The following is a 14891-nucleotide window of genomic DNA, read 5'->3' as shown; positions in this document are numbered from 1 at the left end:
TTAGGCATGGTACAGGGAGCTTAAGCTGGAGAAAAAGAGTTTCAGAAGACTTGTGCCATGTCTAATTGCTGAGTTGCCTTGTGAATTGAGTCTGCAGCCTTTTCATCAGGCTGTGAGAATATTATTTTCACCCAATCTGCTCATGACAGCGTTGCTGAAGTTTCTCCCCATGGCCATTACTGCGTGAGTACTGTCACTTGCTCCTCCCTAGTGCTCAAACCCTGAGGCTACCTATGGTCTGTGCTGCCTGACCCTAAAGGTAGGCAATTCCACCTCTTATCCCATTTCCTTTCTGAGGAGAACTAGCACGTGGGGCAGCACTGTAGGGTTGCAAAGATATGTCTGGGAACTTTTTCCCTAGAGGTATTTAGCCCTTATCTGCTTCCAGCACGATGTGTGGGAGACATTTTGCTATTTCTCCTCTCATGAAAACTACAGGAGTGTACTATGTTGACATCAACTGAAAGCACTGAGTTCATATAAATTATGCTCAGTCTCTGACAAGATAACTATTTGTTTGAGCAGGAAGAATGACGATGTGCTTTCTTGTTCCCTCCTAGCATGTCTTGGGATGAAATAGCTGTGGTAACTGAGGGCTACTTAGATGCAGAGTAATGGATCACCGTCTTCTGCAGGGCTGAGCTAATCCGTTGCTCTCAGTGTTACTTTTTTTCCAGTGTTCACCTCCGTTTGCTTGAAAGAAAAAGCTCAGACAAACAAAAGCAAGTGCTGAATGCCCTACTGATTCCATCAGCACAATAGACTGTAGAAACAGACACAGAAATGAATTTCAACTGGAAATGTTAAGAAATAAGCTGGTGTTCTGCTCTTGAATCTGTTGCCCTTGAATTTCAGAAGAAGGATGTTGGAGTACTCAGATAAAAAAACAGGAATAAAACCTCACGTACAACAAACATGTGAAGTTTCATTTGTTATTCCTGGAAATATTAGGTGAAGACAAAAGAGGACTAAGAACACAGCATCCATCTCTACAGCACTGGCCATGGATATTCCAGGTTAGGTGTCTGGAGCCTTTCCCAGTTGACTGGGAAGCCAAGATGGATCTGGAAGCCAATTAATCCCAAATCAAGGCAAATATTTAAGAAGGAAAGACGGAATTTTCCTTTGGGGATGCCATTTCTCTCCACTGACTGAAAGAGTCTGCATGACTAGCTTAGATACCAATTTTCTAGGCAGCTAAAATTAGAGACAAATCCCACCCATTATACAGAGTATACCTAACATGAAAGGAATGACTGATTATGTTCTTCAATATTAAACAGATCTGAAGGAAGATCTGTTTAAACTGACTGACTGCATTCTTCCCAAATAGCATTATGTGAGTATTTCCAGTATAGATAGGGAAGTATTAATGTCATTTACAAAAAGACATGAGAAAAAAATGAGAGGGTTTATGACGATGTTCCACTAAATAGGAAAGATAAACAACAGAAAGGGAAAAGAAAAAATGTGGTCTAGGTCATGGCTTTACTCTGTTTTTGTAAGATCCTTCTTCCAGCTCACTTCCAAAAAAGTACTGGAACTTTTTAGTTGGATACTTGCTGTAGAGCTCCCAATAATTTCTTAGCGTTACAGGAAAACTTATTATGTCACTGGTGTTTTGCTTGATTTATCATCTGAAAGTAATATATGTGTTGATGTCTTCCAAGTCTTATCACACGGAAACTTAAATAGAAAATTATCTCTTTAGTTCATATAACTCCCTTCCAGTGTGACTTTTTTTTTCCCCCTCTTTTAGACTATATTTTGCATCCCAGGTTCACTGACAGTATAGTGAAGACTCCCAGTTCCTAGCTTCCAGAAATCCAGACCCTCAGCCTTTCTCAGAATTGGACGATAAGCTTTTTCTCAACTTCATCTTCAGGTTGCTCAAACCTACTGATATTCTTTCCACTCGTATTTCACTAGACCTACCAAAATATTTGGGGCAGGGCACAGGACGAGAGGAAGCATAATTCATAAATCATCCAAAACAATGCATATTTTGAAGTGGCAAAGTGACACTCTGTCTGGGATAAACTGTTGTTATTGGGTTTTAATTTGGGTCAATAGTTGTGTTAGCATTTTACATTGGGATATGTTTCTTTGTGCTCTCAGATCCTTTGATTTTTAGGTACATTTAGAAACAGTTCTAAAAGGAAAATCCCAAATGTTTTTTCTCCAACACATATTAAAACAAACAAAAATCTGAAAAAGTTCTCAAAAACTCCCTAAGTCTTTTCCTCAGAGTTCCTTACACTCTGGCCAAACCACTTAAAATCAACAGGTTGCAAATTGTTAAAGTCAAGGAATTTTTTAAAAATGAAAACATGTGAAATATCTTGCCTTTTGCATTTTACACTTTCTTTTTCTCCTCTGCCTATTCCACATTTCTCGGTTGAACTTTTCCTACATGTTGTATCTTAGCAGCTACATCCATGCTGGCCGCTGTGTTCCCCCAGGCTGTACTGCTTCGCCATGTGAACTAGTTCTTGCACAGAGATACCAGAGCTATCTATAATACACTGAAAATACTCCTGTGAATGTGCTGTAGATCTGCCCTCTCCTGCTGCTCATATGCTTCCACTTTGGCCTGCCCTTCCCAGCTCATTTCTTCTTGTGCTGTCCTTTTTCTTTCCTGTGGGTTGCACCAAACCAACGCCTGTAATGCTTACCCTGCTGTAAAGCCTGGAAGCTACTACTGTTTCCTCGTCTATTTTAGGAGTGAGAGTTTTGTCCCTGCCTGCTTGTCCTCACCTTCATCTGTAGCTGCTTTTTTTTTTTTTTTTTTTTTTTTTTTTTTGTCCTGGATTTTTTTACTCTCTCTCTCCCTCTCTCTCAATGTGTGTCTTTTTTCTTCTCAGAGTTGTATGCTTGGTATTTTTTGTCTGCAGGGACCAGGGGATCACCTGTAAAGTTAATGGAAGAGTTAATGAGGGAATGTAGGAATGCAGGAGACTGCTATTTTTAGCAGTCTTATGTAATCTTTTTTTTTTTCCCCGTGTGATATCAAAATAGATACCAAATTTAGTTGGTAAGTAGAATTTAGTTTCTGTGAAACCTGTTTTTACGTCTCAGTGTTTTACAAGTAGCTCTGTTAGATACTGATCCAGCAGCCACTGTGAAAAAATAATTCCCTGCGATGGGATTGTGTACTCGTGCCCAGGCTAAAGCCCTGTGGGCAGTAACAGGAGTGGTGCTTGACTAAAGGCTGCAGGTCTGAGTCCTACGTTGTTTTCATCCTATGCCTCACCTGAGGAGGGTTTGTGTCTCCTTGCTACCTCATATGAAATAATGCGACCTGCCTGTCCATGTTGGGGTGGCCCAGGTGGCAGCATGGCCAGTCCCAAAGCTGGCAAGCTACACGTGCCTTTCTCTGCGGGACCCTTTTGTGAAAGGCACAGTTCAGTCCTTAGTACCATAAGCTGCTTACAGCCTGAGCTAAAACTTTTGTTTGTGCAGCAGATTTCAGCACTGTCAACTGTGCTTTACTGTAACGTTGCGTTACAGCCTTCTTTCTTTTTATCTTGCTTCTTCCCAAGCCTTTAAGAAGTTGAAACAGATGAGAAACAGAGGAGAGCAAGCATTGCGCTGGGTCTGTATCGCATGTGCAGTAAGATGAGGATATTTCATGCACCTTTTCTTCGTCTCCCTCTACTTGGCAGTTAAAACATCTGACGTTTTTAAGCAGTTCGTTTAACCCCATAAGTGCCTTAAATGTAGTATTTCACAGCCCTTTTCAGGTATTGTGGGAGATAATTCAGCTTAAGGGAAAATAGAGGAAATAAAGTTTGAATAAATTTTAGATGCTATGGATATGTGTTCCCAATCAAGTAAAGTAAAACCTTGGACCCTCGCTGGAATAATAGTTCATAATTTCTCTTTATTTCAAAAATTAGTGTTAATTTTATTTCTTCTCAAACACAGTTCAGGTCTCCGGTGAAGACTTCTGGACGGGCCTATCTGTGTTTTGTCTGGTACTCCACAACAGGTAGAGATTTTTTCCCCACTACATGAGTAACAAGTAAATGATTTTCTGCAATATCTGGTGATTGAATCCAAGGTGAAGAGCAGTGAGTCTCAATGCTCTACTCCTCGGCAACAAGATGTAGTGGATGTAAGAGATCACGGCTGTTCAAGGGGAAACCTGGTGTAGTTCATGTTAAGAGACATCTACTGAAGTTTATTAGCACATTCAGGAGTGACAACTATATGTCAGGAAGTCCTTGAGCCCAGAATGTCTGTGGGTTGGCAGAGTATCAAGGAGACATCTGACACACACTAGCCTTGTGCTTGTGCTCTTCTTTGATCATCCATCTCCTGGCCCTGCCGCGCTGGGTGGCCTGTGCTAGGCATCTATCTCCTCACAGCTCAAGAAGGATAAAATACTTTCCAGTCTTTCAGGGGCTTTGTGAGATTATTACCTCGCTATCTGTACAATGCTACGTGAGTGCCAAGCATTATGGCAAGCTCCCTTTAGCAGACTCCTCAGGGGTAATGAATTCATGTATAAAATGTTCTGTAGATGTTTTGAATCTATTTCTCAGATCCCTGGTATGATTTATCTACCCATATATTCCTTCTAATGCTCCCTGAGGAAAGGGAATCCCTTAGCATATGGAAAACAGGCCCAGTGGGCACACTTCAGAGGCCCTGGAGAAGGTTGGTTGATGTTTCAGCATTCAGCTTCTTGGCATGGTGAAGTACCTGGGCAGAGCTTCCTGCCGCTGGGTAGCGAGGCTAATTAAACTGACTTGAAATCTAGCTATGGATCTATACTCATCGCAGGAGTGCCAATGCAACTCTTAACAGCATCCATTGCACTTAATGGGCAAGAGAAGGCTCAGGGACAACCTTATCACACTCTACAAGTACCTTAAAGGAGGCTGTAGCGAGGTGGGGTTGGTCTATTCTCCCACGTGCCTGGTGACAGGACGAGGGGGAATGGGCTAAAGTTGTGCCAGGGGAAGTTTAGGTTGGATATTAGGAAGAACTTCTTTACTGAAAGGCTTGTTAGGCACTGGAATAGGCTGCCTAGGGAAGTGGTTGAGTCACCATCCCTGGAAGTCTTTAAAAGACATTTAGATGTAGAGCTTAGAGGTATGGTTTAGTGGAGGACTTGATAGTGTTAGGTCAGAGGTTGGACAAGGTAATCTTGGAGGTCTCTTCCAACCTAGATGGTTCTGTGATACGTTGTTCTGGCCCCACCGTTGCTGCAAGGTAGGTCTTAGACTTGAGGAGAAAACGATGAGAGAAAACTTGGTGACAACCTTCTGTTTTCTCAGAGCCTGCACCCAAACAGCTTGCTCAGTTTACAAATCACACAGAAGTCCTAGGGCCGAGAGAGGAGATTTTTGTCATCCCCGGTCCCTCCGGGAGCTCACGAGCAAGCCACCTTGCCCACGGCAGGGCCACCCCCTGCCCCGCCACATGGCGGCCGCCCCGCTCCCCCATCCCCTCAGCGCGATGGCGGCGGGCGGGGCCGCGTTCAACGCGGCGGGGCGGCCCCCATCTCGGCGGAGCCGCCCTCCCTCCGTCCTTCCCTCCCTCCCTCCATCCTCTCCGCCGCCGAGCCGGCCGGGGAGGCGACACCCGAGGGCTCGGCACGGTGCTGGCGAAGCGGGAGCCGCCGCCAGCAGCAGCAACAGCAGCAGCAGCAGCAGCGGGGCACATGGCATGCCTGATGGCGGCTTTCTCCCTGGGCACCGCTCTGGTAAGGGCGCCCTGCTCGCCCTTCCTTCGCGGCCGGGACGAGGAGGGAAAGGAGGGGTCCGTGGGGCTCCGTGAGGGCAGGGTGGGCGGCTGGGGGTGCCCGGAGGTGCCCGGTGATGGTTCCCGGTGCCCGGTGGCGGTGCTTGACCGGCAGTAACCTCCCGGCTTGAGCTGCTGCTGGGATTAGGGGGTTGTGGCAGCACGCTCCCTGCCCCGCCGCCGGTGCTTTCTCGAAACGGATTTACCAGGGGGGACCGTAACCTCTATTTCTGGCGTAAAAAAGCTTGGGTGAAAGGCAGGCAGGCTGCGGGAGGAGGAAGGGATGGCGCGGGGAAGTTGCTTGGGGGAAAGGGCGCAGGGCGTGAGGGAGCATCGCGGTGTGGGGTAAACAGCAGCAGGCAGTTCAGCCCCTCACGGCAAGCCGGGGAATGAAACTGTGTGAAATCGGCCGAGGTGTAAGCCCCATAGGTGTGTTTGAGGTGGACACCGGTGCGAAAGACACGGCTGCACGCATACATCAGTGGAGAAGCACACGGCTTGTGCTCGTAGATCCGTGGAATCCCTCAGGCGCTCTCTGGTGCCACTTTATACAGGCTGGCGGCTGTACCAGCCACCAGAACTGCCCACCTGGTGGGGAATTTCAAGCAAAGACCCCACAGGATTTCAGTCACCCAGCTGGCAGGGGACATCCTCACCCCAGTGAGGGGACCCCGGTGAGGCTGGCGTCTGACCCAGGGCTGTGTCACGGTCTGCTGAGGAGAGGCGTTTCAGTCCGACGGGTGACTGAAATGCTTTGCTTATGTCCCAGGAACAAAAGTCTCTGGCCTCCTACTCATGGCTGATTAAGTCATACTGCAAGGAGCTTGTCCAGAGGATGTTTCTTTTTGAAACCATCTAAACTGGAGAAACCCCGACTGTCCCTTGAGTAGCGATGGTGGCCTGCTCATTGCTAGTTTTCGGATATTCCCTCTGGCACGTGAAGCTGCTCGGTAGTTTCTGTGAACCAATGACTTTGAGAGTGTCAAAGTAAGCCTTGAAAACATTCAGGAACATTATCAAATCACCTGATGTTAATTTTTTAAGGGAAGAAGGAGGTCCCCGTTCCTTAACTGTTCAGGTCTAAGGTGTTTCACATTACGCTTGTTATGTTCAAATTACGTGCTATTACAGTCATCTGTTTAAGAAATTGGGAGTAAGTGTTACTGGATACTTGACCTCTGAGCAACTTGAGAGCATGGTTAAAATCTCTTGCTTGAGAAAATATGGCAAGCAGAGCAGATTTTCACATCCAGAGCTACGTGCTTGTGCAGGAAGAACTGGAAGACGCTTGGTAACCAGTGGTTTTGAAGGACTGTATTTTAGGGTTTTTCATCAGAAGTAACTGGCCTGAAAAGCACATACACAGGGAGACCACTCCCCATGACAGAGGATGATTTTGGAGGCAGTGTGACTTAGTTGCACTGGAGAGTGAGTTGGGAGAAACAGTGTCACGACCTACAGCTCCTTATTTGAGAGTGTTCAAGGCTGGTGCCTTGGAAAGAGGTGCAGCAGATCTGCTTTTCAGTGGGTATCTTTTGGAGACATGTAGGTTGTTGGATACGGGTGACAGGATGGAAAGCCTGGCATATGTTACCTACAGAATTTGTTTCTGATGCAGATCTGCATTAAAAATATAAGATTTTATTATAGACAACTGTACAGATGTTAGGCGCTGCTTATGGCATACTCCAAACAACAGATGACAAAGGATGTCCTCCAAACTCTTTAAAATTCTGTTTAGCTGAAGAAGATTCACGGGTGTTTTCATTTAGGCCTTGGACGTATCCTGTCAATACTGATCCAAAGTGCCCGTGCAGGTAAAAGGAATCGAAAAAGTTCCGATTTTGTGTGCGTAAATAAAAAAAAAGGGAAAGGCAGACAGCAAGCTGCTGTCACAGTCAGGAGAGGAGGGGAAAGAGCCTCCATCCAAAAAAAGCCAAGTGGAATTGCACAGGGTACTACACTGGGCAAAACATGGTAGGAGGCATGGCTGTGAGCAGAGAGCATTGACCTTGCAGTGTCAGCAGTGCTGTACTGAGCAGGGTTTAGTATGTTTATGTAGCTGATAAGATTTCCATTAGGGAATAGCAAGGAAGGATTTTGGATGGAAATCGCTGTGCTTTCCTAACAAACCTCTAGGAGAGAAGTTGTACTGCTGCAGGTCTCAGTCTCCAGAACTATTGTTGCCGGAGCAGATAAAGCAGAAAACAGTACATTTCAAAATTTGCAGAAGTGTAACTTGTGCGATTTCACGTTTACGGAAGTATCTTCTGATCTAAAGGCGTAAGAGCTCTTGGACTTTTTGAGAGGCTGTCTTTTGACATGTCTGCGTAAACAATTGTTCAGCTAGCTCCCTTCCCCCTTCAGCTCTGTCCTAATACAAGCCCTGGAATCAGGGCAACTAGAGCCTAATTCTTGGAGGGAATGAGAAACTGAATACACCGTGACTGTACTTAGAAATTGTATTCTTCTGCTGTATTATTCTGGTGCAAGAGCCATTCTGTTCTGAAGTTAGATACTGATGTGCTGTATATACCCACTGAGAGGAAAGTGGTGCGAAAGGAACTGCTTTTTGTGTGTGACAAGCTCTTTTACCTCTCCTATCAAGACACTGGCAGAACAAACAAAAGATTACTTTTCCCTCTTTCACCTTTCAACACATTTCTGTGCTGGATTCTGTGCTTGGAATTTATTTTATATAATAACTTCTCATGCAGAAGGTTTTGAAATGTGTTCCTAAGGGGAAGTCTGTGAACTTTGTCCTTTCTCCAACTTTTTCCCTCTAGAACGCCAGCAGTTCTGCCTGCACGATGGCCGAGCCGAAGTCAGTGTGCGTTTCGGTGGATGAGGTGGTCTCCAATGGCACAGATAACCAAGATGTTCGACTGATGAATGGACACTTAAAAAAGGTGGACAATACTCTGACAGAAGCTCATCGTTTCTCCTACCTGCCACGCAGACCAGCTGTAAACATTGAATTTAAAGAACTCTCATATTCCATCCAAGAAGGGCCATGGTGGAGGAAGAAAGGTGAGGAAAATGTAATGCTTTAACACCTTATAGCTGAAAAGAGTATAAAGAAGCTGCCCCGGGGCTAATTGAAAGGCTAGGTGCAGGATTTGTCCCTGCTCTGGAAGCAGACACCACTTCCTTCTGAGGAACGTGGAGAGTCCCCCAAGCAGACAGCTGGGAACTTCCCAGGAGCCTGACACTTGTGCTCCAAGAAACTGTAGATGCAGTAATTCGTACAACTGTTTATTTTTGCCTCCCAATTCTGAAGTATCTGAAGCACATACAGTGCTCCTGTGCTGCCAAGTATGTGTCCTGTGATCCTGCGTGTTTACAATTTGTTGTTTGAGTGCTGGGGGAGGACAGGTTGAGCATGCAGTAGTTTAAAGATAGGGGTCGGGGAAAAGGGTATGCTTTTTTTAACTTTTACAATACGTTGTTTTGTCAAATGGCTGTTTTTGTTCAGTACCCTTGCAGAACAGCAAGCATCTCCGAATTTCAGAAGGCATTTGAAACCAAGATAGTTATTCTCTTAAAATGCTGTGTTTTAAAGTCAGTGCTGTGGGCTATTGGCATGTCAGCACATCCGTGTCTCTTGGTTTTCTCAGATGGGTGTCTTTAAGTTTACCATTTCTTTTAACTGATGAAATGACTGCCTATTGCTAGGTCTAAATCCTGAGATTTAGTCAAGGACCAGCATGCTTTTTTGCTAGTTACTTTGCTAATACACAACAAACTGTTCACAGCCTGCAACACAGGGCCCACCAAAATGATGTGGATATTGGATGCGTGTCAAGGGAAGTCAAACATTACCACTTTATTTTCACAATACAATCTCACTTATAGCTCTGAAACATTGCTTCTGGTGCTGATTTATTGATGGGAGTTAGGAGGGCATATTCAGCTCTGTTCCTTATATACTCTTGGTCTATTCCAGTTCCGAAAGGTGGGTGTAACATGGCTCTGCCCTTTTTCATCTGCTTTGTATTCATTCTTTTTATACTTTCATTTGCATTGTGTAGCCATGTGTTTTCTGGAGAATTTCTTGTGTGTCTTTGTGTGACTAGTTGTCTCTCTGAAAGAAAAAATAGGTCATGCAGTAAATTCGTGCTAGCAAAAAGAAGGAAGTCCAAAAGAAAATACTGAAATCTTGAGGAGAATTTTGTGTGCTAAATGACATAATTGCTCTTTCTGGAGGAATTCTCTCTTAGTAGTGTAAATTGGTACGGCTGTGTGCTTTAGTTATTTTTAAGATATAAGACCCTGCCAACATGCTGGCTGAGCCATATTTGATACCTGGACTTGCTTTGAATCTATAAATCCGCTGGCTTAAAGGTTCCACTTGAAATTGTTTCGCAAAGTACATTGCTGCTGTCTGGAAATGTTGTCATTATCATAACACCGAGGCTTGAATAGTCTAGAAATGTGTGGTATGAAAAACACTGAGCTGTGGCCGTGCAACTGCTGCCATATCAGGACAGCTTATGCATGCAGTTAATCATTTGTTGAAGGATGTGCAGTCTTGTGGCTTTAATTTTTTTTTAACATCAAAACTATATGTGTACACACCTGCCTTCTTTAAACTATTTAGTAAGATTGCATCTAGCTCTGCTGTCCAGAGGAGAACAACTCAGTTTGGCAATGACTTTTGTACAAAATTATTTTTCGTCTTTCTGGAGTAAGCTCAAATTTTGAAGTTTTGTTTTGTTTTGTTTTGTTTTTTCCCCAAGAAATAGAACTATGCTGAAGTGTCTCATGTTGGACTTGACAATTTGAGTGTTTTAACTGGTCTGTTTCTCACTGGCCAAAAATGATGAAAGGGTTCCAGATCAGAAACCCACTACACTCGGATTTGCAAGAGGAGATGGCCTCGCAGTGGCTTACAACTACACAATGGGCAGCTCTGAAGACACTGCAGCCAAACTCCTGGTGGTAGAGCCAGCTGATACATAACAAGGGTCAGTGGCCACGTGCTGCAGTTTGGGCGGGTTACAGTGGAAAACAGCTTTTTACCAGGAGAGTGGTGCAGCGCTGGGACAGGTCACCCTGGTGGTGTGGTTTCTCCTTGCTGCGGGGTTTAGAAGAGTGGACTTGGCACAACCACAGCTGGCCTGAGTTATTGGTGGTGATCATCTTGCTTTGAGCAGCAGGCTAGATTAGGGCACCTCCAGAGGTCCCTTCCAAGCAATGCTTTTATGATTCAGCCTATAGAAACCTACCAGAAACAAACTCCCCTCCCAGCCATGTTCCCTCTCCAGAGGTTGACCCTGATACATAGGTTTTAGTAGAGAAGGTTTTCCAGTAGAGAAACAAAACTGAATACCAAACTGCCTAAGTAGTCCCAAAGGAAGGTTGGGACCAAAATATTAGATGCCTTGAATCATTTTAGCAGTTGTGTGAATAGAACTGTTTGTGTGTAATTTTGGTTATCTCTGTTTAAAATGAGTAGGCTTGTAGATAAACACACTACATGTAGAACTATTCTGAACACCTCTTACTGGTTTCTCCTCCAATGGGAAACTGGGACTTTGCAATGGGTTTTAATCTGTGTATGTTCAGGCAAAAGGTCATATTTTACCTCTAACCAGAGGTGGCTGATTTAGCTCTATACTTCTTGGGGCTTCCCTGCACTAAAAGTCTTTCTCATTGCTGTGAAGTCAAATGTTTAATTTTATTTTTTTTTTTTTTATGAGTAGCAGCGAACATGCTCCTGAAGGTACAAAGTCCAGTATTGGCAATCCAACTAATTAAGAAAAAAACAAAAACAAACCAACAACACAGTAAATTTGCACGTGCAAGATGGAAAAAAAAAAATGGAAGATGTGTCTCAGTTCATTCTGTTCTTTGGTGCTGTTCATGGCAATAAGGGGTAAGGGATGCTGTTCTGAAAATGTGCCTAATGGTGTTTCTATTCTGAAATGGAGCTGGAAAAATTCTGCTATTCCTTCATCTTTCCCCACAGCCGTAATGAATTAGTTAAAACCTTTTAGTGAGTGTTGGATCACAAAGGGAGAAATATAGTTTCCTTGTGAAGACAATTTGTGCCAGTGTGCTAGAGAGGAATTGAACTAAAAAGCAACAACAGAAAAACGTACTCCCTTCAGTGAGGATGTTATTGTAAAGTAATGTTAAGGTTAGGCTCTAAATTAACAAAAGGAGGAATAATTAGTAATGCTGCCATTGTGTTCTGTACTTTGCTGCATTGTTCAGACAGTGAAACTCATGGTTTGTAACATCATTTACTTTTTATTAGCAGCACAAAGAAGGTAAGCTTGAATTGCTTGTCAACAACAAATAAGCTAAATTAGCCATAGTAGACTTCAAATTAGAATTTTTCATTGATTTGTGTCTCAGCCTTAACACACCTAATTTATCTATTAAATATCATTTAACTTTTAAGTATTAAATCTCTGTAAAAACAAGGAAGGGCGTTTCATTCTCAGAATTATCTGAGAAGTGCTGCTTGCTACCATCAAGCCTGGTCCGCTCTTTTTATCAAATGGAGTTTTTATCAAATTCATAGTGAGGATTTGTATGACTCTGGGTCTGATTCATTCGTGGTGTAATTCCTCTTGAAGTCAGTGGTATTAACAGGAATGAACCTGGCAGATGAGTCCTTGATCAAAGAAACTCTGTCTGACCCGGTCAGGTCAGCAGGACTCCTTATCAATAAGGGAATTTGGAAGAGGTTACAGAAGTGAAATTTTTCAGAAGGTCTCACGTAACTTTGGCATTTCCTTCATAAAGCTTTAAGGGAATTACTCAGCTGGCAGAACAAACTTTTTCTTCAGTTTTGAAGGAAAGAGATTGGTAAAAACGCATTTCAGTGTTTGATTCCAGTCTGTGTTCCAGCATGTGCCAGAAGTCTCGTGCAGGTCAGCAGGACGCAAGATTTTCTTAAGAAACCTCCAGGACTGCAGGAGCAGGTAGACAGCGTGTCAAGGTTAAGATGAACTGGCAAAGCCAGAAAAAAAAAAAAAAAAAAGGAAAATTCAGCACAGAAACAAACTATGCCTTCTCCTTTCTGGAGAAGCTGGATGAGGGAGCCAGCTGACTCAGCCAGGGGAAGAGAGAGAACAGGAGAGTCCTCTGTTAGATCAAGTGTGGGCTCCTTAATTGAGGAAAAGCAACATCCACAGAGCTTCAGAACAAACCTTGGCCAAGATTTCACTGCCTTATCACACAGCCATTTATCTGAGGGTTGAAAAAGAGACTGAAAGTGGCTCTTATCGTGGCTTGCGAACTGTCTGCTAGAGCTGTATCTTCAAATGACATTGAAAATGTCATTTAAAATTCAAACAACAGGAACATGCATTGGGTTTAGCAGTTTATAAAAAATAAAAAAAAGTAATGTGTAGGTTTTAAAGCTAGGACTGCCTGAAAACTATACCAGGGGGTTTTGTAGAAGTCTGTGCCTTAGCTTTTTGCTGTTGTTGTTTTATAAGCACCATAAAGAGATCTGAATAGAGTGACTGATGGAGGAGTGAAATTATGGATGGTCCCAAATACGAGGAAGTCTCAAAAAGTACTTTGGGGTCTTCTGTCTTGATATAACTCTTTCCCTTCATTTAGTTTGGTTCTGTGTACACACACCCCCAAGGACGTTTATCCTTTTGTTTCCAGGTGTCTGCCGTGAGGTAGGATCCCAGGGAAATACCGCTCCTACCTAACGAGTGCATCTGGGATGAAAACACTAATAAATTGCCTTTTAAAACTCCGCCACAATTTGGGGACTGATTTTTTTTTTTTTTTCCTAGCGCTTGTCAGTATTCGTGGTTAATTAGGCAAGAGTGTAGTTGGAGATTTCTCCATTGTTATTTTGAGGGCTGCAGTGACTCACCCGTGCCGCCTGGGGATGGAAGTGGCGGTCGGATTTGATCTGGAGTAACCTCTGGGGGAAGGGGCCCTGCTCTTCTTACCGGGAGGATTAGCGGCCACGCAGAAGTTCAGGCTCAGCAGAAAACGCCCAAATGTTATGTGGGGTTTGCTGTAAGAGCTCAGGCCCCCGGGGAAGGCGAGGGGTCGTAGAGGTCCTGTCTTTTCTTAGGAGATTTTGGGTTCGTAAGGTGAGGATTCAGCGCGTGAAACGTGCAGGCGAGGTCTGACGGCGTAAAGGAGGGGGATGCAGGACTAGGACTGTTCACTTTGGATGGCCCCATAGTGTCTGAGGGGGAAATAGGGAATATTTGGCAGGTTGCTTGGTATTCGTAAAGGGCTGGAAGCATCCATCACCGCCCGAGGCGGTGTCATCAGAGCAGCCCAGAGGTCTGCGTGCTGTGTGAATGCTGATCTCTGAACGAGGTGGAAACATAGCCCCCTGTCGAGCCCTCAACACGGGTTTGAGCAGGCTGGCTTTTGCTGCTCTGTTACGAATTCCTTATTTCTGGTATGTGTGCTGGGACAGCCCCCATTCCCTTTATTTTTATTTTTTAGCTGTCTGTTTTTTACGTTGCTGCATCTTTCCCGTCACTCCTCACCCCGAAGCCCCGAACGGAAAAGGAAAAGGGGGTCGGCGGGAGGTGAGGGGGGGGGTGGGGGGTGGGATTTGCCCTAAATTATTTGCTAATCCTTGCCAGAGGAGTCGGAAAAAGCCTGTCCTCATCCCCAGCAGGTGCACTGCGGTAGAGGGCTGGCTGGCGGTTACTGGCGGTCAGTGCACTGCAGTAACCCGCGGCGGCGATGCTCCGCGCCGGCGAGCCGGCCCTGGTTGTGGTTGGCTGCTCCGCGAGCTGTTGCTAAGAGGAGAGGAGAAATAGATGAGCAGGAAAGAGCCCCCCGGAATTAAATAAATAAAGAGCCCGCCGCCGGAGAGGGAGTTCTCGCTCCTCGCCATCCGCCGACAGATGGGTCGCGTTGTTTCGCACAGGAGCGTGGTCTCAGCCCGGAGAGCAGAGGGTGTGCAAATTCAGAGCCGCCTGCCAGGAGGAGTAAACAAGTTAAGCTGGTTGAAACGAGCTGCAGTACTAGTAAAAGCTCCTCAGCCGAGCGTTTTGTGGCTTCTTTTTCAGTCACTTAAAACGTTAGAGGGACTAATGACAACAAAACGTGACTTCTCACAAGATTTCTAAATTCGTGTTTCAACCTTGGAAAACCCATGCAGCTTCTCTCTTACCTCTTAAGCTGTGTCAAGA

The 14891-nt window shown here is 44.7% G+C and overlaps 1 protein-coding gene across 1 annotated transcript in view; it reads left to right on the top strand.

Annotated features, from left to right (window-relative positions):
• Positions 1 to 5521: 5521 nt before the first annotated feature.
• Positions 5522 to 14891, top strand: part of ABCG1 (ATP binding cassette subfamily G member 1) — a 56085-nt gene continuing 46715 nt past the window's right edge. Inside the window, exons 1-2 of the mRNA XM_005030470.5 lie at positions 5522 to 5713; positions 8538 to 8781. Of these exons, the coding sequence (XP_005030527.1) occupies positions 5672 to 5713; positions 8538 to 8781 (286 nt within the window). The 5' untranslated portion in view covers positions 5522 to 5671. The remainder of the gene's footprint in view (positions 5714 to 8537; positions 8782 to 14891) is intronic.

This window comes from Anas platyrhynchos, chromosome 1, assembly GCF_047663525.1.
Source record: "Anas platyrhynchos isolate ZD024472 breed Pekin duck chromosome 1, IASCAAS_PekinDuck_T2T, whole genome shotgun sequence".
In the NCBI taxonomy this organism is placed as follows: Eukaryota; Metazoa; Chordata; class Aves; order Anseriformes; family Anatidae; genus Anas; species Anas platyrhynchos.
Note: the sequence above shows the minus strand (reverse complement) of the source record. Positions and strands in the feature narration are given on the sequence as shown.